Genomic DNA, 23,894 nt, shown 5'->3' with positions numbered 1-23,894 from the left:
TAGGGTTTTCATTGGCTAATTTTCAGAAGTAGCTCATCAGACCTTTCTTCCTAGACTGTCTTGGGGTGGAAGCTCCACTGAAACCTGTCCACCACGGGTGACCCTGCTGGTATTTGAAATACTGGTGACATAGCCTCCAGCATCACAGCAACATGCACGCCGCCGTAGTACGACAAGCTGACAGACGGGTGGTACTCAATGTAGTAACTGTTGTTAGTGTCAGTAATAATTATTATTGCTACTATTTTTTGTCGGCCAAAGACTCCAGTTAAATAAATATTTTCAACCAGCCGCTAAAAGTTCTATTTCTTGCCAGAAAGTTACAAGGATTAAACCACAAACTACCGTTTTGTTGTACCAATGATTCCAGTCACGTATTGTCAACCAGTGTCGAAAAGTTCTGCTTCTTGCCAGAAAGTTAGGAGGATTAAACTAACAACGACTTTGAAATATTCACAGAGGTTGGAAGCAGTGGTGACCGTGGAACGGAGAATTCTCTCCTGCTCCTGCCTTTGTAGGGCTAACGCATATATGTTCTGCTGCTGGCTCTGAAATCAGACACATCCTAAGCCCCACGGTCGCCTGTTTATAAAATTTTAATGGGAAGGGACAAAGAAGTTCGACACTCGCCTAGACTTTCTGAAATCATTTTCTCCCTTGAGAATGGCTTTTATTTCTCCTGGTCCCTTAACAGAGAATGTCAAAAGAAAACCCGCTACACCTTGGAGCACCTTTAATCAATCCTCAAACCTTTCATTTCTTAAAACCTATTCCCTTCTCCCCGCCCACTTCAAGACTTGAAATAAAATGGTTTTCCAGAAACGGATAACAAGATGGCAAGAGCAAAGATTAATAATTCCCAAAGCCCCTTGCTCCCACACCTACCCTATTTAAAATGAAAAATTACCTTTTTTTTCCTTCAGACTTTATTAAAAAGAGGATCAAAAGAGAGAGGGGAAGAGTTGATATGAAACAGCCCATCGGTGGACCGCTTCTGAAGCTGCGGCAGAGACAAGTCGAATCCCTGTCAGTTTAGCAGCTGGCAATTTGGATAATGAAATGAGGCTTTTTGCTTCTTCATCCCCAAACTTCTGATTTTGCAGTGCCGGGGGGTGGGAGAGGAAGGGAGTGTGATGAGGAAGGGGGTTGGGCAGCAGAAAAGCCTTTATTTCTCTTAGACTCTGAAAAAATTTTAGGATAGGGTATCTGGGGATGACGCAGTGCTTCCTTCAACCCAGTGAAGGGGTGTGCGTGTGTGTGCATGTGTGTGTGTGTGTCTGTGTGAGTGTGCATGTATGAGTATGTGCATGTGTGATGTGTACATGCATGCTTGTATGCGTGTGTGTGTGTGCATGTGCGTATGTGTGTTTGGGGAGACTGTAGGTGATGGGGGCGCTGGCTCCCAGCTGACCGCAAGATACTGTGTGATAGAGGAAGAACGAAGATGTAGGTTCCCACCAACTGGTTGACTGTGGCCAAGCCTTGTTACATAGTCGATCCTTATTTATCAAATGGATCAGTCTTACCTGTTACAGTGCAGCAGCTAAGCACGGATTCCCCGAGCTCCTCTAAAATGCTAACTTTCATAGGATGACTCCCCAGTCAATAGTCAGTAAATGTTGTTGACCCCCCAGTTGAGGGCTCAGTGGCTTATGGTTATATAGATTTATTTTCTGTAGGGGATAGCAGCTGGCAAGACCAGGGGTAGGGACTGAATGCCCTTCGGGTGCCACTCTGTGTCAGGCACAAGGCAAGGCATTTTATACACTTATTTAATCCTCAGCATCACATGGAATAGATGATTTTCTACCCCTTTTACGTTAGGATTTATGCAACATTGGCTTGCCCTCGGGATTTACCCTAAATGCTCTCCTTGCATGGTCTGATTTAATCCTTAGAACGATCCTAGGGGAAGGCTCTATTGTTATCCCCATTTTACAGATGAAGAAACTGAGTCACAGTGAGGTTAGGTTTGTTGTTAGCTGCCATCGAGTTGGTCCCCGACTCATAGAATCCTGTGCACAATGGAACAAAAACACAGCCCAGACCTGCACCATCCCCATGATTGGTTGCAGACTGGACCACTGTGATCCACAGTGGTTTCATTGGCAGGTTTTTGGAAATGGATCACCAGGCCTTTCTTCCTAATCTATCCTAGTCTGGGAGCTCTGCTGAAGCTTTTTCAGCATCATGGCAACCACAGGCCTCCACTGACAGACAGGTGGTGGCTGGGAATTAAACCTGGGTCTCCTGTATGGAAAGTGGGAATTCTACTACTGAACCACCACTGCCCCCACCGAGGATAGGTAGGGACGAGTTAATTTCTAAGTGTGATGTTACAAAGTTTATAACACACGGTGATCTGTGTGTTATAAAAACACCCATTCCTTGCCTGGTGTTTATTTGGGAGAATGAATGCTTGCTCTTTCTGTTCAGAAAACAATTCTTCCACATGTAGAGGCCTTGCTTCTCCTTCTGAGGGAACCTGGCAGTGGGTGATGTGCTCATTACCTCCTGTTAAAAAAAAACTAAAAACCCACTGCTGTCGAGTGGATTCTGACTCATAGCAACCCTATAGGGCCGAGTAGAACTGCCCCATAGGGTTTCCAAGGCTGCAGTCTTTACAGAAGCAGACCGCCACATCTTTCTCCTGCGGAGTGGCCCGTCAGTTGGAACTCTGACTTTTGTTAGCAGCCGAGCACTTAACCACTGCACCACCAGGGCTTCTTAACCTGTTGCTGTCATGTTGATTGTGACTCACAGCGACCCTGGCCTGTAATTCCAGGTCATGGGATGTCTGCTCCCGGAGATTCAGGGACCAGACTGGAGGGGAGACAGGAACTGAATGCAATTAAGTCATGTCTTTTGAAGACCCAAGATGAGCTTGGTATTCTCTTGGATAGGCTCAGGGAATTTTGAAATTTCATGATCAAGTCTCAGGCTAGAACAGTAACTTCTTCATGAGGAGTGACCCCAGGATTCCAGGGGAGAAGGAGGAGAAGGTGAAAGTGTACTCCATTGCCATCGAGTCCATTCTGACTCATAGTGACTCTATAGGACAGAGTAGAACTGCTCCACAGGGTTTCCAAGGAGTGTGTGGTAGATTTGAACTGCTGACTTTTGGTTAACAGTTAAGATCTTAACCACTGAACCAGAAAGTCTACTACATGTTGAAGTATTTGTGGAATAAGTGCATGGATGATTGAATGTATTTAATTCTCACTGCACCCACCAAGGGAGACATGATCATTCTCATTTTACAAACCTGAAAACTGAGGCTCAGAGAGGTTAAGTAATCTTCCCAACACCGCAGAGCTTTCCAGTATCAGAATGAGAATTCTAAGCCTCTCTGATTCCCAATCCCCATATTCTTTCTGTTTCACTCAGGGACAACAACGGGTATAGAGATAATCCCCGAGGTATTTTTGGTGGCTTTGTGATGCAATATATGATTAAGATAACTTTTTAAAAAAAGATTGCCTTTCTTGAACATGTTCTACATAGTCTAATTGGACAATGAGTTTGTATTCCCTGAGAAAATACGTCAGTCCAGAGCCTGCTGGGTGATGGAGAAGCTGGTCTGGGCTTGAATCTCAGTGTTTTCCCTGGTTCTCATTGCTGCTCAGCCTGCCTGAACTTCAACTTTCACCCAAGAGTGAGCATAACATCTGTGTTCTGCAAAGCTCTCGGCACAAGTACACACGCGTTAAATGGAAAATACGAATTTATCACCATAGTGTTGAGAGTTATAATAACAGGAGCTAGCACTTACAGAATGCCTACTGTGTGCTGGAGTGCTGTGGTGGTTCAGTAGAATTCTTGCCTCCCATGTGGGAGACCCAGGTTCGATTCCCAGCCAATACACCTCAAGTGCAGTCACCACCCATCTGTCAGTAGAGGCTTACATGTTAACTGTGATGCTAGGCAGGTTTTAGCAGAGCTTTCTTCCAGACTAAGACAGACTTAGAATAAAGGCCTGGAAATTTACTTCCAAATACTAGCCAGTGAAAACCCTATGGATGCCAATGGTCCGATCCTGTTGTGCATGGGTCACCATGAGTTGGGGGCTGATTGCATGGCAGTTGACAACAAAAAGAACAACTGTGTGCTGTGAACACATTACTTGTGTTACCTCATTTGATCCTCATAATATTCTCTTGAGGCATTAGTAACCAATTGCCGTTGAGTTGACTTCAACTCACGGCGACTCCATGTATCTCAGAGGAGAACCGTGATCCCTGTTTTCAATGGCGGATTTTTCGGAAGTAAATTGCCAGACCTTTCTTCCAAAATGCCTCTGGTGGACTCAAATCCCCGACCTTTTGATTAGCAGCTGAGCATGTTAACTGTATCACGTAGGTTCTATTTGTATTTCATCTTACAGGTGATAGAGCTAAGACTCGGAGGGCTTAGCCTAGTGCCCAAGGCCACACAGCTAGTAAGCCGGGGAGCCAGAATTTGGACCCAAGTCATCTGATCCCAGAGCTGACTTTCTGAATGTGAATGTGTGTGCGTAAATATTTGAGAGTAGACACTGTAGTGATGGGGACCTAGGTAGAATGTTCTAGCAAAGTCTGGAAAAAGGGAAAAGGGAGACCCTTATCAAAAATGAACCCTCTCTCCAGCACCCATCCCCATTCAGCTGATTTATCGTCCATGGACTTAGTATATGCAGGCCCTAGCTCTCTATCACAGACACCACTGTGCCCTGGTTGTTGAGGTGGCCAAGGTCCTGGGTTTCAATCCTAGCTGCCACTTACCATCCCCATTGTGACCTTGAGCACCATCTTTGTCTCTGCGCATCCATTTTCTTATCTACAAATTGGAGATCCAAATGAACCTTTACTTACAGATTTATGAAAATTACACAAGATATAGAGCACTCCCAACATAACAAGAAAGCATATTATAAACCATTAAATAAGGTCTTATGGCATTTTTTTTTTTCTTTAAAAATGTACACAGAAAACCATCTGGAAGGCTCTACAGCCAAACATTAATAGGGATCCTTACTGGACTGTGGAAACATTGCCTTTTTTCTTATCTGAATTTTTTAACTTTTCTATAATGAACATGTAATAAGAAAAGGAGTTTGTCATGGATTGAATTATGTCCCCCTAAAAATGTGTGTTTTTTTAAAAATGTGTGTATCAATTAGGCTGGGCCATGATTCCCAGTATTGTGGGTATTGTGTGGTTTTCCTAGATGTTGTAAATCCTGCCTCTATGATGTTAATGAGGGGGGATGGGCGGCAGTTGTGTTAGTGAGGCAGGACTCAATCTGTAAGATTGGATTGTGTCTTGAGGCAATCTCTTGAGATATAAAAGGAGCGAGCAGAGAGACAGGGAGCCTCATACTACCAAGAAAGCATCATCAGGAACAGAGTGTGTCCTTTGGACCCAGAGTCTCTGTGCCTGAGAAGCTCCTCGAACAAGGGAAGATTGAGGACAAGGACCTTCCTCCAGAACCGACAGAGAGAGAAAGCATTCCCCTGGAGCCCACACCCTGAATTTGAACTTTAAGCCTACTTTACTGTGAGGAAATAAATTTCTCTTTGTTAAAGCCACCCACTTGTGGTATTTCTGTTACAGCAGCACTAGATAACCAAGACAGAGTTGTTTTAAGTAAAAATGAGGCAGTGTTCATGAAAGCACTTTGTAAACTGTCAGCCTCTAGATTAGCTCTTGTTATGGTCGTTATAATAATTGTTATTGTTATTGTGAGTTGACTTTACGTTGGAATTTATTTCTGCCCCAGCCTCCTTCCTTGGCCCATGATGGGCATGCCCACACGGTCACCTTTTTCCTGCTCCTGCCAGCTCTTCCTTCGTTTGTTGTTGTTGTTGGCTGCCCTCAAGTTGGTCACTGACTCATGGTGACCCAATGCACAATGGAATGAGGTTTGGCCTGGTCCTGTGCAATCTCCATGATTGACCACACATTGGACCATTGTGCTCCATAGAGTTTTCATTGATTGATTTTTGGCGATAACTTACCAGGTCTCTCTTCTGAGGTCCCTCTGGGTTGATGCAAACTTTCAACCTTTTGGTTAGCAGCCAAGCACATTCTATAGTATATGATAATATATACTACCATACATACTAGTATACTGTGGTATAGTGTACTATAGTATATAATAACATATACTAGCACATAACATGGAGCACAGTTCTACTGTTACACACATGGGGTCGCCATGATTTAGGACGACATGATGGCAACTGGCAAACTGATACAGTATAGTGTAGCTAAAGATATGTACTTTACCAAGATATCGGTATTGATGCAGTCCACCAAACTTGTTCAGATTTCCCCAGTTTTCACTTGTATGCATTTGTGTGTGTGTCTGTATTCAGTTCATTGGAATCTTATCACCTAGGTGGGTTTGTGTATCCACCACCACAGTAGAGATACAGAACATTCCATCACAGCAAGGATCCCACTCGCTGTTGCCCTTTCATAGCCACACCCATCTCCCTCCCCCCACCCCAACCACCAGCCTATCCTCCATTTCTAAAATTTTGTCATTTAAATTGTTACATGAATGGAGTCATACAGTAAAAGATCTGGAAGGATTGTGGGTTGAGTGGTGAATATAGTGTCCAGGGAGGGACCAGGGCGAGCACGTATTCTGTGAAATCCATTTCTCTCATGTGAGGGTTAGGTATTTAAGTTGGTATGTAGGAGAGAAATTGTCCTTGAAAATCCTTTAAGTGACCTTGCACCTTCTAGAACTGGGATCCTTGGAAGCTGCCTTAGTCTCCTACGGCTGCCTTACCAAAACACTACAAGTGACTGGTTTGTAAGAACAGAAATTTATTGTCTCACAGTTCTAGAGGCTTGGAGCCCAAATTCAGGACATCCACAGGGCCATGCTCTTTCTGTATGCTCTAGGGGAAGATTCTTCCTGGTCTCTTCCAGCTTCTGGTAGCTCCAGGTGTTTCTTGATTTGTAGATGCGGCTTCATGTGGCTGTCTCGCCTGTGTCTCCATGTCTCTTTTATAAGATACCGTCATATAGAACTAGGACCCACCCTACTCCACTATGACCTCATGTTAACCTAACTCATAACATCCTCAAAGAACCTATTTCCAAACACATTCAGGGGTTAGAACTTCAGCCTATCTTTTTAGAAGACATAATTAACACCTATAACAGCAGCTCAAAAGGCAAGAATTTACTTCTGGGTTTTTCTGGGCATTTAGACTGTCAGCTCCCTGGCCATGGGGTCGTGGAGTGCAGGGATGTTGAGTGGGGGTTGTGGTGACAGGTTCAACCAAGGGATTTCTTTCTTTTTGGAGGCACCGAGTGAGCGTGGTTGAATTTACGTAAATATACCTCTGATGTAACTCGCCTGGTTTTCTCACTGTTTATAACATGGTCTTTCTGTTCCTTTTTTCTCACCCAGGAGGCAACCTTTCTAAACAAGACTGGACCATCCAGTGGCCTACCACGGAGACGGGGAAGGAGAACAATCCCGTGTGCCCCATGGAGCCGGCCCCATGGGTCCGCACCCACGCCTCCCAGAGCCCCAAGGTCCAATCCAAGTGTGTCCAGCACTATTGTCACCCAAGCCCCACCCCTGGGGCCCCTGTGTACACCCACGTGGACAGGCTCACTGTGGACCCCTACCCAGGCCTGTGCCCACCACTGCCACTGGAGTCGGGCCACCGTTCCCTGCCGCCATCACCCCGGCAGCGACATGCAGTCCGTACCCCGCCACGCACCCCCAATATTGTCACCACCGTGACCCCACCCGGCACGCCGCCCATGAGGAGGAAGAACAAGCTGAAGCCGCCAGGGACCCCACCGCCCTCATCCCGAAAGCTGATCCACTTGATCCCAGGGTTCACAGCGCTGCATCGGAGCAAGTCTCATGAATTCCAGCTGGGCCACCGCGTGGACGAGGTCCACACACCCAAGTGAGTGCATTTGGTGGGTGCTGCTGGGCGCGTGAGCCCCGGGCTGGGATGGGCTTAGGGAAGCCGTGGGAACAGACTTGTGTTTCCCTTCATCCAGTCGAATGGAAGGTACTTTTTAGCTGAAGGTCCATGAGAAAATGAGTAAAATGGAATTTTCCAGAATTGGCCCTTTCTTTCTGCTATTAGGCCCTAGTGGCACAGTAGTTAACGCACTGGACCGCTAACCAAAAGATCAGCAGTTCAAAACCTCCAGCGGCTCTGTAAGAGAAAGGTGTGACAGCCTGCTTCCGTAGAGATTTATAGCCTCAGAAACCCTATGGGGTCACTATCAGTTGGAATCAACTTGATGGCTGTGGTTTGTTTGTTTTTTTGGAGGCTCTATAGTAGGGATTGTAGGGATTGACAGACTGTGGCTTCGTGGCCAAATCCAGCCCATCAACTCTTTTTGTGAATAAAGTTTTATTGGAACACTGCCACAGTCATTCATTTACATAGCATTTATGGCTGCTTTCATACTACAGTGGTAGAGTTGAGTACTATGACAGAGATCGTATGGCCTGCAAAGCCCAAAATATTTTCCATCTGACCCTTTCCAGAAGAGGTTTGCCCATTCCTACAGAGCCAGCTCTGGGCTGCCCCCAGAAATAGAATGCGAGCTGTATGGGTAACTTGAAATTTTCTTATAACCATATTAAAAAAATTAAAAAGAAACAAGTGATGTTAACTTTAATAATGTATTTCATTTAGCTCAATATATCAATATCTTATCATTTCAACATGTACTGGATGTAAAATATTACTGTTGTTGTTGCTGGGTCCCATGGAGTCTATTCCGACTCATAGCGACCCTATATGACAGAACTGTAGGGTTTCCAAGGCTGTAATCTTTATAAATGCAGATTGCCAGGTGTTTTCTCCCACGGAGCTGGTTGGTGATTTCGAACCACCAAATTTTAGTTAGCAGCCAAGTGCTTAACAGTTGAGTCACCAGGGCTCCTTAAAATATTGCTACTGAGATCTACTTCATTCTTTTTTTCACATCAAATCTTTGAAATCCAGTGTGTGTGCTTTGTGTTTACAGCACACCTTAATTTGGACCAGCCACGTTTCCATGCGGTGAGTGGCTATTGTGCTGGGCCTTGCAGGCCTAGACCTACCCTGTGCCCGGAATGTGCTCCCCAGTTAGAACTAAGAGACATGTCCAGGCTTGATGGGGGGTGTAGTTCAGGGAGAGGAGGCATGGGCAATCAGAGCAGAGGATGCCACATAGGAGATTAAGGGTGAGCTGGCAGGCCCTGGAGAAGGCCATAAAAATGGGTGCATGTGTGTGTGGCTCTGCCTTGGGAGGGCTTGTTGCCAGGGAGAGGGTGACATGGTATCCATGACCACAGTGGTGGCTAGTGGGTAAGATGGGCAGCTCTCTGCAGGGCCCCTTCCAGACTGAGCGTGGCCTGGGCCCCTTGCATGTTTTTGTGATTTTTGGTATATTAAAAATGAAAGAAATGCTAAATAGGCTTACCAAAGATTGGTAGCATGTTTTAAATATTTACATGTGTAAAACGGAGGGAGTAACTGGGCCAGTAGTAGCATCAGAACCTATGTAACTTCAGGGAGCATAAAGAGAATCAAGATCAGCCCAAGGCTGGTCCCTAACCTTTTTACCAGTTCTAACACCACCCATCCTGCACATGGGTTCACTCTCTACTTCTGGGTTCACTAATCCATTGCAGTGGCCATACAGAACTCACAGATCATTCTTACAGTTAAATGGTTGATTAAGGAACAGGGTACAACACAGAATCAGGGTCAACAGGCCACCGCTCAGGATCAGGATTAGGAGGCATGCAGGCGGTCTCCCTTTTTAGTGCAAGACAGCTCTCTCAACTCCCCTTAGCCCCCTGAGGACAGGCTCCTCTTGGCCCTGCTGTCTGACCCTGCTGGCTCTGCCACGAGGCGCCTTCTGGGCCTGTCACCACTGGCTCTGCCACTGGGCCCCTTTCAGGCTCCTTGCTCTTTTCTGTTTTACAGCCCTTGATCAGTACTGCAGCTCTTTTAGGAGGTTCCTTGCCTCCTCTCTCTCTACTTCTTTCTGCTTTCTTTCTTCTACTTCTTCCTGCTGGTTTTCTTCTTGTTTCTGTCTCACCAAAAACCTTTGTGAGGTGGGCTGCTTAAATACACAACTCTGTAAATTTCAAGGTATGGCACTCCCACGAGGGCCACGAACTGACCATTCACCTCTTGGTAGGCCACAGGTACTTCATTTGCATAGTAGGTATGTCTGGGCTACAACTCACCTCATTTTGTCTATTGACCAATTCCTGCAAGGTGCACACCAATCACAGGGCAGGCTGCAGCCCAGGACCAGACAAAAAGTGTCAAACCAAATTGTTTATAGCTTACCCTGGAAATGTCAATCAACCTGGACAAAAGTAACAAACCCTCTAGGGTGGAAAGCTAGGGCAAAGGTAGTGCCTCAGCATTTGGGGGAAAAAACTCTCAAGATGTTTTTCCAAAGAACCGAGGCAGAGAACCACATACAGGAACTCATTTCATCACAACATCTAACAAAACTGATGTTAAAAATAGTTTTTTAATTAAAAATAAAATAGCTTTTAAGGCATATAAAATAAAACAATCGCACACAGTCTCCAGGTTATAAACATCCAACTTAAGTACGACCTGTAGCTACCAACCAACCCCGTAAAGCCTATTATTTAAAAAATTCGAGTTAAGCACAATGGTTCATAATGGCAAACAGGCGCTACTTTGTGATGCACATCAAAACGTTATTATTATTGTTGTATTACTATGTTAAGGATGTTTTAATGTACCTGGAAGCGTTTCTTTAGTGGTTTTTGTGCATAGAAAGGTACCAAACCAAAAACCAAACCCACTGCTGTGCAGTTGATTCCAACATATAGCGACCCTATCGGACAGAGTAGCACTGCCCCACAGGGTTTCCAAGGCTGTATCTTTATGGAAACAGACCGCCACATCTTTCTCCTGTGGAGCGGCTGGTGGGTTTGAACTGTCGAACTTTTGGTTAGCAGTCAAGTGCTTTAACCACTATGCCACCCGGGCTTCTAGAAAGGTTCGCTATATACTATATACTAAGGCAGATATTTGACTCACTGAGGTTAGATATGAACTCTACCTAACTGTTCTGATTTACATACATGTTCCACTTAAAGACAGATTTAGGAGCGGAATTCCTTCGTAATCCAGGGACTGCCTATATATATCATCAGTTAGGAGATACTGTAAAAAGTCTAAATTTGAGGCCCGTTGTGTGGGAAAAAGAGCCCATGGGTGGTGTAAATGCTTACTCTGCTCAGCCGCTATCCAAAAAGTTGGCAGTTTGAGTCCACTTGCAGGTGCCTCAGAAGAAAGTCCTGGCAATCTGCTTCCCAAAAAATCAGCCATTGAACACCCTATGGAGCACAGCTCAACTCTGACACGCGTGGGGTCTACATGAGTCAGAACTGACTTGATGGCAACTGGTTTTGTGTGGGAGAAGCCCAGACCCCAGCTCGGAGGCCCCTTGGGTCTCTGTCTCCCCTCTGAGCCCTAAGACCAGCCCAGAGACTCCGCAGGGCATCCTGGACAGGAGCTGCAGGGAGGCAGGGCTGGTACAGCTTCTTTTAGGAGAAATAAAATACGGAGGCCATCGTTGGACCCTGCCTTCACCCTGGCCTCCCGTAACATTGCCAGGGCTCTCAGGGATCCCCAGATGCCCTGTCCCCTAGGTACGCCCACTCACCTTTCACCTCAGGAATCTATCAGGTTCCTGTCATGTGTAGAGTTGTCAGTGCCACTGAGTTAAGGACACCTGAACCTGGTGTGTGGGCCTGGGGACAGGTGGCTCTTCTGCCCTGCTGCAGCCTGCCTTTTGTCCCTGCCCTCCGTCCATCCCCCCTCTGCTCCCCAGTGCAGGCAGCACGTCCTGTCCATCTTGATTTTTGGCTCCCGGGAGCTGTCACCCAGCAATCTCAGGGCAAAAGTGGCTGCTATGCTGAAACACCCTGAGGGAGGGGTGAGTAGAAGAGAGAGGGGACAGTGTACAGGGGGCAGGTATGCTGAGCGGCTCAGGGAGCCTACCCCTCTTGCCGACATCTTGCTCCCTCCTGCGTCGGGCAATAAAGAACCCAAGTGCCACTCTTCTCCTGTGACATAGTGCTGGGAGGGGAGGTTGTCCCCATTGATGGAATGGTCTTAAGAGGCCTAGCTGCGCGTTCTGTGAGTGTTGATGAGGGTCCTGGGATCCTTTGGGACATGCACCTGACTGGTCATTGTGCTCAGAGCCACCCCTCGGGGGTCTCAGGGACACCTGCCCAGGAGGGCAGTTTTCACAGATCAGCCAGCGTTTTGTGAGCTTTCCTTCCCGAATGTGGGTGAATCTAAGGCACTGATTGTAAGGTGCATCTTGGAGTGTGAACCAAAGGGGTTGGAATACTTCATGGGTTTTTAATCTGTAGTCATGACCCATTAGTGGGATGGCAGCGTCATTTTAATGGGCTGTGATCAGCATTTAAAATAATGAAATGGACTATCCTGGGTCTAGAGTGTACCAGAACTCATTGCATGTAGTGAGGGGGTTAGTGTTGTTTTGTGAAACTCATTTCACACACACACACACACACACACACACACCCCCACCCAAACAAAAAACCAACTGCTGTCGAGCCGATTCCGACTCATAGCGACCCTATAGGACAGAGTAGAACTGCCCCATAGAGTTTCCAAGGAGCGCCTGGCGGATTCGAACTGCTGACCTACACACACTCGCGCACACACACACATTATTTTTTATTACTCTGAGTGTTCTTTCCATTCTTGCCAGCTTTGATTCTAGAATGAGCCCCATCTGGCAGTAGGTGAGAAGGGTTGAGAAGCCAACCGCTATCCTACGGAATGCAGCCAAAGGCCCTGCCAAACCACACAGCTCACCCTGGCTTCAGCAGTCTGTTTTTTTCTCTCATTAAAGCTGTGACTTCCTGGGCACGATCCTCTTCTGCAGCTTGACAGTCTTAACCCTGCCTTTATTTCCTCTTTCTGGGGTGAAGGCGGAGTCTCAGAAGTCACAGGTTGTTCTGAATACCCTCCGACTCTTTCAAAACCATTGATTCCTGGAGTTTTCAAGCACACAAGACCTTGGTGGCTCTTGGGTTGGAGGAAGGCTATGTTTTAGACCTTTCATCCTTGGCTCTCTCAGACAAACCCAGGACAGGTGTATCAGATGGTCTGTTTGGGTTTCAGTTCTCTCCTCATATGACCTCATGGGCCTTTTTAAAAAGAGCATGCTGAAAAAACGAGAATATTAGCTGTAGGGTGTCTCTCAGCACCACTTGGAGCCTTGCCCTGTAGGTATTTTGGAATATATCAGAACTTCTGTGATTGGTTCTAATCAAATCCATTTCTTCTGCTTGTGTTCATTCTCAAAGATCTTTCTTTTCCTTTCCCCTTCCTTCCTTCCTTCCTTCCTTCCTTCCTTCCTTCCTTCCTTCCTTCCTTCCTTCCTTCCTTCCTTCCTTCCTTCCTTCCTTCCTTCCTTCCTTCCTTCCTTCCTTCCTCCCTCCCTCCCTCCCTCCCTCCCTCCCTCCCTCCCTCCCTTCCTCCCTTCCTCCCTTCCTCCCTTCCTCCCTTCCTCCCTTCCTCCCTTCCTCCCTTCCTCCCTCCCTCCCTCCCTCCCTCCCTCCCTCCCTCCCTCCCTTCCTCCCTCCCTCCCTTCCTCCCTCCCTCCCCCCTCCCTCCCCCCTCCCCCCCCTCCCTCCCCCCCTCCCTCCCCCCCTCCCTCCCCCCTCCCTCCCTCCCTCCCCCCTCCCTCCCTCCCCCCTCCCCCCTCCCTCCCCCCTCCCTCCCTCCCCCCCTCCCCCCTCCCTCCCCCCTCCCTCCCCCCCTCCCTCCCTCCCCCCCTCCCCCCTCCCTCCCCCCTCCCTCCCTCCCCCCTCCCTCCCTCCCTCCCCCTCCCTCCTTCCCCCCTCCCCCTCCCTCCCTCCCCCCTCCCTCCCTCCCCCTCCTCCCTCCCCCCTCCCTCCTTGCCTCCCTCTCTTCATCTCTTCCTTCTCTCCAGTTATTCTTTCTTTCTGCATTTGAGTTTATTAAAAGTTTGGTTTTACTTATCTGGCATTATTAAAATACATGTCCCCACACACGTGCACACACACGGAAAACGAAAGCTGCTCTGTTCTCTTCCCCCTGGTAAAAGCCATACTTGCTGTGGAAACTGAGACAATACAGAAAACATGATGAGGGAAGTGGGAAGAATATACCAATTTACTTGTTTTCTGTACCCGTATATACACATCAAGCATTTATTCTCAATGGGGGATAGAGGGGGATCATCCCATGGGGCAAAAATTGGTTCTTGAGGATCAAAAGAATCTTGGCTATTACTATAGTTTGTGGCCTTCCAAAAGGCCACGTTACAGAAACAGATATATAGTATGTGTGTTGTGTTGAAATTCATTGGGTGAGAGGTGGCAATTAGGAAAAAAAAAAAAAACCTACAAGTTTCCTTTAAGCGTCATAATGATAAAAAGGTTGAGAAGCACTGGCATAGACCTAGTGCTAGGATAGATACAGCGAGTGGTGCAGTCAGACGTCAACATGGAAGTTAGCGAGAGTTTCCCCAATGTTCTTTTACATCTTTGTCATCCTCTGGCTGTATGGACACACCCCTGTGGATAATTCTTTTCAGTCAGCCATTTGGAAAATGAAGAGTGAGCCATTTCAGGGACTCTGGTCATCTCGACCTTCCGTCCAAGGATCTCACAGCCATGGTGCTGGGAAAAAACCTAATAATTCTTATCTGTGCAATGATTTGTATGTCTTTTTGAGTTCCCCATTTATCTGTCCACAATACAAATGACTTGTTCTTTCTTGTCAGATGACCTGAAAATGTATAAACTGGATTTCTGTAAACTGAACCACATTTTAGATGCCTGGGAGAAGCTCAGTATTAAAAAGGAATTCATTATAAATCTTTTTTTTTTTTTGGCAAATTTTTTTAAACGTAATTTTCAATTACAATTTTGTTTTAATTACAGAAATAATTCTCACCGAATCTGTTTCTAAAATATAAGCAATATTAAAGTAGAAGCAATAAAAGATAAAATTCCCCTTTCCTCCCCCCAGAGAAAATTACTAGTAATTACTATTAATAGCTTGGTATGAATCCTTCCATATATACTGTTATGGTTTGAATTGTTTCCCTCAAAAATATGTGTTGTAAATCCTAGCCTCCATGTCTGTGGAGGAACCCTGGTGGTGCAGTGGTTAAGAACTCAGCTGCTAACCAAAAGGTCAGCAGTTCAAATCCACCAGCCACTCCTTGGAAACCCTATGGGGCAGTTCTACTCTGTCCTATAGGGTCGCTATGAGTTAGAATTGACTCCACGGCAATGGGTGTGGTGTGTGTGTGATGCCTATGGTCATAATGCCATTTGGGAATGGGTTGTCTTTGTTAATGAGGCAGGATTATTTTAGGATGTGTCTTAAATTAATCTCTTTTGAGATATAAGAGTTTGAACAAGCAAGTGGAAACAGCAGAGATGGGGGAAGATTGATGCTAAGCCACATGGAAATCTCCAAGGAACCAGGAAACAAGTGGAAGAGATAAGGACCTTCCTCCAGAGCTGATAGAAAGAGAAGTCCTTCCCCTAGAGCTGGCACCCTGAATTTGAATTTCTAGCCTCCTAAACTGTGATAAAATAAATTGTTTGTTAAAGCCATCCACTTGTGGTATTTTTGTTATAGCAGCACTAGATAACTAAGACACATATATACCATGTGTGTATAGGTATATTTAATATATCTCATGCCTGCTTTTCAGAATTGGAATTAGACTGTACACCTTTACTAATGTGACTTGCCTTTGTTGTTGTTATTAGTTGCCATTGAGTCAGCTCCAACTCCTGGCAATCCCGTGTACAACAGAACAAAACATTGCCCAGTCCTTTGCCATCTTCGTGATCGTTGGTATGTTGGAGTCTGTTGTTACATCCACTGTGTAGTGCTCGCCAACCTAGGGGGCTTGTCTTTCAGTGTGATATCAGACAGTGTTCTGTTGAGATCCTTAAGGTTTTCACTTACTGCTACTTTTCGGAATTAGACGGCCAGGCCTTTCTTGGTAGCCTGTCGTAGTCTGGAAGCTCTGCTGAAACCTGTCCACCGTGGTGGTATTTGAAATACCAGTGACATAGCTTCCAGTATCACAGCAACACTTAAGCCACCACAGTACAGCAAACTGACAGATGGCTGGTGGTGCCTTTGTTAGTCCTGCATAAATATGAAAGTTTTGTTTATGACCTTATTATAATTGACCTTTTAGAAATTCATCTGTTTTTCCACAAAGCACATCTAGAATGTTCATTTGTGTGTGTCTCTGCTTTAAGACCTCTGTAGTGTTTTATATGTGAGCATGTTTCCCTTTTGTCCATCTGGGGCCGTGTATGAAAACTCTCACTGGCCTTGTGAGCCAAGAGAACCAGACTGCATAAGTCACCTCCCTCGTACTTTTGTCAACACTCAATCTCATGCTCTTAGTTCCAATTGATTCGTATCTTGTGTGTGGACTAGGCTATATCATTTGTCCTTTGTATCAGAATAAGCTTTGCCCGACAGATTCATTAGGTAATTAAGATTTCAGGAGAGGTCTTCTTTTTATCTATTTCAGAAATCTAACTATGTGCAAATACTTAAACTCACTGGCACTCACGTACGATCACTGTGCAAATTATTACAACAACAATAATTATTGTCATAAAGACAACAAGGGTGGAACTGGGATGGGATGGGACTTGTTCAAATGGAATACAAATTTAACAAATATTTGCTGGGCCCCTGCCATGGCTGAGGCCCTGGGATAAGCATGGAGGATACAGAGAAGGCTGTATAGGTTCCTGTCTAGAGGAGGAGACAAAAGTGAGGGGAATTACCCTCATCAGTATCAAAAGTGCTGTTGTTGTTGTTAGGTGCCGTTGAGTCGCTTATGACTCATAGCGACCCTGTGTACAACAGAACAGAACATTGCCCTGTCCTGTGCCATCCTCACAGTCATTGCTATGTTTGAGCCCATCGTTGCAGCCACTCTGTCAGTCTATCTCATGAGGGCCTTCCACTTTTTCGCAGCCCCTCTACTTTACCAAGTATGATGTCCTTCTCCAGGGACTGGTCCCTGCTGATTACATGTCCAAAGTAAGTGAGACAAAGTCTCACTCTCATCTCTTCTAAGGAGCATTCTGGCTGTACTTCTTCCAAGACAGATTTTTTCTTTCTTCTGGCAGTCCATGCTGTATTCAATATTATTCGCCAACACCATGATTCAGAGGCATCAATTTTCCTTTGGTCTTCCTTGTTCATTGCCCAGGTTTTGCGTGCATATGAGGTGATTGAAAACACCATGGCTTTGTTCAGGCGCCTCTTAGTCCTTGAAGTGACGTCTTTGGTTTTTTTTTTTAAAAAACCCTTTCAAGATGTCTCTTGCAGCAGATTTGTCAAATGCAATACATTGTTTGATTTCTTTACTGTCGCTTCCATGGGCATTGATTGTGGATCGAAGTAAAATGAAATCCTTGACAACCTCAGTATTTTCTCTGTTTATCATGATGTTGCTTATTGGTCCAGTTGTGAGGATTTTTGTTTTCTTTATGTTAAGGTGTAATCCATACTGAAGGATGTAGTCTTTGATCTTCATCAGCAAGTGCTTTAAGTCCTCTTTGCTTTCATCAAGCAAGGTGGTGACATCTGCATATTACAGGCTGTTAATGAGTCTTCCTCCAATCCTGATGACTCCGCCTTCTTATAGTCCAGCTTCTTGGGTTTTTGCTCAGCATATACATTGAATAAGTATGGTGAAAGGATACAGCCCTGACACACACTTTTCCTGATTTTAAATCACGCAGTATCCCCTGTTTTGTTTGAGTTACTGACTCTTGGTGTATGCAGGTTGGTGTTCTGGAATTCCATGCTTTTCAATATTATCCATAATTTGTTATGATCCACGTGGTTGAGTGCCTTTGCATAGTCAATAAAACACAGGTAGACATCTTTCTAGTATTCCCTGCATTCATCCAGGATCTATCTGATGTCAGCAATGATACACCTCGTTTGACGTCATCTTCTGAATCTATCTTGAATTTCTGGCAGCTCCCTGCCAATGTACTGCTACAACCATTTTTGAATGATCTTCAGCAAAATTCTACTTGCATGTGATATTAATGACATTGTTCGATAATTTCAACATTCCGCTGGATCATCTTTCTTTGAAATAGGCACGAATATGTGTCTCTTCCAGTTAGTTGGCCAGGTAGCTGTCTTCCAAACTTCTTGGCACAGATGAGTGAGTGCTTCCAGTGTCACATCTGTTTGTTGAAACATTTCAGTTGGTATTCTGTCAATTCATGAAGCCTTGTTTTTTGCCAATGCCTTCAGTGCAGCTTGGACGTCTTCCTTCAGTACCATCGGTTCTTGATCATATGCTACCTCCTGAAATGATTAATCATTGGCCAATTCTTTTTGGTACAGTAACTGTGTATTCCTTCCATCTTCTTTTGATCCTTCCTGTGTCATTCAGTTTTTTTCCTTCAGTATTGCAACTTGATGCTTGATTTTTTTGCTCAATTCTTTCAGCTTGAGAAATGCTGAGCACATTCTTCCCTTTTGGTTTTCTAACTCCAGGTCTTTGCACATTTCATTATAATACTTTTTTTTTTTTTTGTCTTCTTGAGCCACCCTTTGAGATCTTCTGTTAAGCTCTTTTACTTCATCATTTCTTCCTTTTGCTTTAGGTACTCTACGTTCAAGAGCAAGTTTCAGAGTTTCTTCTGACATCCATTTTGGTCTTTTCTTTCTTTTTCAAGACCCTTTGCTGTCTTTGTGTATGATGTCCTTGATGTCATCCCACAGCGCGTCTGGTCTTTGGTCATTTGTGTTCAGTGCATCAAATCTATTCTTGAGATGGTCTCTAAATTCAGGTGGGATATATTCAAGGTCATACTTTGGTTTTCATGGATTTGTTTTAATTTCTTCAGCTTCAACTTGAATTTCCACATGAGCAATTGATGGTCTGTTCAGCAGTCAACCCCTGGCCATGTTCTGACTGATGATATGATATGGAGTATCTCCGTTGTCTCTTTCCACAGATGTAGTCAGTTTAATTCCTGTGTATTCCATTTGATGAGGTCCACATGTACAGTTGCCATTTCTGTTGTTGAGAAAGGTATTTTCAATGAAGAAGTCATTGGTCTTGTAAAATTCTACCACCTGATCCCTGGTATCATTCCTATCACCAAGGCCGTATTATCCAGCTACCTAGCCCTCTTTTCTGTTTCCAACTTTCACATTCCAATCACCAGTAATTATCAATGTATCTTGGTTGCATATTTGATCAATTTTAGACTGGAGAATTTGGTAAAAATCTTCAGTTTCTTTATTTTGGCATTAGTGGTTGGTGACTAAATTTGAATAGTTGTATTAACTGGAGTTCCTTGTAGGTATGTGGATATTATTCTATCACTGACAGACTTGTACTTCAGGCTAAATCTTGAAAAAAAACTTTTTTTTTTTATGATGAATGTGATGCCATTCCTCTTCAGTTTGTCATCCGTGGCATAATAGAACGTCTGATTGATTCCAAATGGCCAATACCAGTCCATTTTATCTCATTAATGCCTAGGATATTGATCTTTACACATCCATTTCATTTTTGACAACTTCCATTTTTCCTTGATTCATACTTCGTACATTCCATGTTCCAATTACTAATGGATGTTTGCAGCTATTTCTTCTCATTTTGAGTCATGCCACCTCAGCACATGAAGGTCCTGAAAGCTTGACTCCATCCATGTCATTAAGGTCGACTCTAGTTTGAGGAGGCAGCTCTTCCCCAGTCATATTTTGAGTGCCTTCCAACCTGAGGGGCTCATCTTCTGGCACTATATCAGACAATGTTCCACTGCTATCCGTAAGGTTTTCCCGAGTCAGTTTTTTCAGAAGCAGGTCGCCACGTCCTTCTTTCCAGTCTTTCTTAGCCTGACAGCTCTATTGAAACCTGTCCACCATGGGTGACCCTTGCTGGTATTTGAAATACTGGTGGCATAGCTTCCAGTATCACAGCAACATACAAGCCACCACGGTATGACAAACTGACAGACAAGTGGTAGATAAAAAGTGCTAGAGTAGAGGAAGATGTAGAGTTTACATATTTGACAACTTTATATTATTAACAGATAGGGAGTGTTTAATTTTTCCTGGACATAAGGGAACAGTGCCAAGGAAAGGTGAAGTAAAGCCATGACACTGATGATATTTTGATGAGAACTTGAAGGATGTATTTGAGTTGGGCACAAAGAATGGGTAGACATTTCAGTACCCATTTTGACCCGATTCCACTATGGTCAAATGACCAAAGATAGTGTTGGCATATCTGGCATGTGTAAGGCTGGCTATTCCCCATCAAGTTCTACAGGCAGACATTCTTAGTGGATACCAGTATAACTTCAGAATCCTTCTCAACACAACACTCTGGCAAAGTCACTATCAATCGATGAAATCTGGCATGTTAGATTAATCTGATTTCCACCCCGACCCAGAGCCCTTAATTCTGCTGATTGGAGCAAATGATTCTCCTGTCAATGGGGATATGAGTGACTCAGAATATCAAAAACAGAGATAAGAAAAAGCTGGGAGAGTGGTGTCATCCTAAAGCTATCAAATGTTTTTCTTAGCTACTATTACAAGGCACCCTGTGGTTTAATGATGCTGTGATTATCTTACAGACTTCCTTTCCCTAAATCACCCACAAGTGTCAGCCTACAGGCCTGGCTGTTTAGACAAACCAAGGGCTGCTTAATCACAACTGGAATGATTATTGTGCTGGGCATTGGTGTCTAGAATGTATAATTATACTTATTGTTATTAACATGGTACAAGGAAAAACGTTAGAATGAGCTTCAGGATTGAGGTGTCTAGGAATAAAAGTCCTTTTTTTGTACAGGCAAACGGTGGGTTTTCCGAGGGACTTTATTTATTGAGTAGAATTTATGGCTCCTTTTTAATCTTTTTTCGTGGTAATCGTGTTGAGTTTTTGCTTCTCTTCTCTCTCTCTCGTGCCACTGGCAGGCGCCAGCCTTCTGGGAGGGCGTGCCACTTGGTTGCCAAGTTAAATGCCCCAAATCAATTCACTCTAGAGGGTAGAAAAAGAAGAGGCACTGTTCTCTGTCTTGATATTTGACCTCTTTGATAGAATTTGAAATAAAGCTTTTTGTAAGATAAATGGAGAGACATAAAAATTCCTTCCAGGGTCAACTTAGCCACATTGTTTTGGCTCCCACATGGCAACTTGAGTCATAGAGGGCAGCTGCCCAGCACTTTGATTTAAGATAATTGGGCCAGGTTGGGGAGTGATACCAGCCTGGGAGGGTGCAGTCACACTGAGGCAGGCAGTAAGCGAGGCCTTCAAAAGCCAAGGCAGAGGTTGGCAGTGAGGTTGGAGGATAGCTGAGACCCCAGAGAGCCATCCAGAAACTGGAGGCCATGGTGGGGCAGCAATTCAAAGCCAAGTGTGTACCCTCAGCATGCCAGACACAAGGTAGCCATGTGACAGCCTTGACCATCCTCAAGAAGGATACCTCTGTGGTCCCTACTGGGTCAGGAGCCAACATTGGATTCATCCCCGAGTGTAATCAGGCCCCTCGTAACATTCTATACTACTGTATGCCAGATGGAAGGATATGGTTATTGGGTTTTATTCATTCCTTCATTCATTCGTGCGTCATACATTTTCAGAGTGCCTTTATGTGGTGTTGAGTCCTAGAAGGGACCCCTGGTGAGCAAAACAGACACAACCCCTGTTTTCCAGGAGTTTATAGTTGAGCAGAAAAGAAGGATAAGTCAATACCTTAGTCTGCTGGGCTGCCATAACAAAATACCACAAGGTGGGAGGCTTTAAAGAACAGAAATAAATTTTCTCACACTTCTGGAGGCTAGAAGTTCAAATCAGGGTCTTGGCTGGGTCAGTTCCTTTTGGGGCGTAGTTTCTGGTGGCTTCTGGCAATCCTTGGAGCTCCTTTGCTGCTTCTAGATGCTATATGATGATGGAGTCACATGGCATCTGTCTTCCCCTGTGTGTGTCTGTGTTTTCCTGTCTCTCTCTCCTTTTATAAAACACCAGTCATATAGGATTTGGATCCACCCTGCTCCGGTATGACATCATGAACTTAAACTGATAACATCTCCAAAGTAAGACCATATTTCCCAAACAAGGTCTTCTTTGCAGGCAGAGGGGTTAGGGCTTCAATGCATCTTTTTGGGGATACACAATTCAATCCATAACAGGAGCCATGGGGTATATTTTGGAAGCAATAGTAGGATTTGGAAGGTGGGTCTTAACTTGGAATAGGCTTGGAGGACCCTGGGCCCCAATTGTTAGTGAAACTTTCCTCTTATCCCCTTTGAGTTTGGTCTGGGATCAGTTCCCCAGGCAACATTGGTGGAGGGGGGCGGGCTGGGGGTTCCCTGTTTATTGGATGGGGTCAAGCTTGGGCCTTCCCTCTGTTCATTGCAGAGAAACAGTGTTGCTGTGTGTTCTCTTGACAAAGTCTTCGAAAGCCTGAGTTAGCCAAACTCTACTGTTGCGGTTAATTGTTGTAGAGTTGGCTCTGACTCATGGCAACACCATGTACAGCAGAACGAGATGTTGCCTGGTCCTGCGCCATCTTCATGATCATTGGTGTGCTTGAGTTCATTGTTGTAGTCACTGTGTGTTTTGAGAGCCTTCAACCTAAGGGGCTCATCTTCCAGCATGACATCGGACAATATTCTGTTGTGATCCGTAGGGTTTTCATTGGCTAATTTTTGGAAGTAGATCTCTAGGCCTTTCTTTCTAGCCTATTTGGAAGCTCCATTGAAGTCTTTCCACCGCAGGTGGCCCTGCTAGTGTTCGAAATATTAGTGGCATAGCTTCTAGCATCATAGCAATATACAAGCCTCCATAATACAACAAACTGACAGACGGGTGGTAGAGTTGAACTCTACTTAGACATTATCTGGCTCTCCAGCTCTGCATTAAAATGAGTGAGTATTCATTCTTTCCTTGTTCATTCTCTCAGTCAGCAAACATATCGTTCGGTGCCTGTTATGTGCCACAAGCGGTTTGCAATCAGCTGCTAACCTAGAGGTTGGCAGTTCCAACTCATCCAGTGGCTCCGTGGAAGAAGGGCCTGGTGAGCTGCATCCATAAAGATCATAGCCAAGGAAACCCTGTGGAGCAATTGTGCTCCATAACACTTTGGGTTGCCATGAGTTGGAATGGATGGCAACTGGTTTTTTTGTTTATTATGTGTCATGGTCTGTGGGAGGGGGCCTGGGACTAGTATTGCAGATCGTCAGCCCTTCTCTTAAGGAGCTCAGGGTCCACAGGAGAGAGTTATAATAGAGTTACATCAGTTTTAACTCAGTGGGGAAAGGGCTGGCGTAGGAAAGGAAGACTAGGCTTGAGGAAGTCCAGTTGAAGATCGCATAAAACATTGTAGGGATCCTGGGACAGCTTCCTGGAGGAACTGTCATCTAAGATAGGGATTATCGCCCTTTTCCTCTAACAGACATGTAGTAAATATGTTAGGCTCCGTGGTCATGTGGCCTCTGTCACAACTACTCAGCTCTGTTATTGTAATGTGAATGTAGCCATAGACAATACATAAATGAATGGGTGTGGCTGTGTTCCAATAAAACTTTATGTACAAAGATAGGTGGTGGGCTGAATTTGGCCCTTGGGTTGCGGTTTGCCAACCCCTGATCTCAGATAAGCCCTGAAGAGTGACTAGGAGTTAGCCAGGTGAACAGAGAGGGAGAAGTGTCCAGGCAGGGGAACAGCACATGCAAAGGCCTGGGGGCTGCGGCTAGTCTGAGAATTGAAAGTAGTTGAATGTGAGTGTGCATGTCCGTGTGTATGCATGCATATGTATTTGTAGCGGGG

General features: G+C 45.0%; 1 protein-coding gene across 1 annotated transcript in view; it reads left to right on the top strand.

Moving 5' to 3' along the window:
- Positions 1 to 23,894, top strand: part of KSR2 (kinase suppressor of ras 2) — a 404,388-nt gene that overhangs the window by 154,049 nt on the left and 226,445 nt on the right. Inside the window, exon 4 of the mRNA XM_049865565.1 lies at positions 7,408 to 7,921. Within this exon, the coding sequence (XP_049721522.1) occupies positions 7,408 to 7,921 (514 nt within the window). The remainder of the gene's footprint in view (positions 1 to 7,407; positions 7,922 to 23,894) is intronic.

This window comes from Elephas maximus, chromosome 22, assembly GCF_024166365.1.
Source record: "Elephas maximus indicus isolate mEleMax1 chromosome 22, mEleMax1 primary haplotype, whole genome shotgun sequence".
Classification (NCBI taxonomy): Eukaryota; Metazoa; Chordata; class Mammalia; order Proboscidea; family Elephantidae; genus Elephas; species Elephas maximus.
The sequence above is the reverse complement of the archived record's forward strand: the minus strand, read 5'-3'. Positions and strand labels throughout refer to the sequence as shown.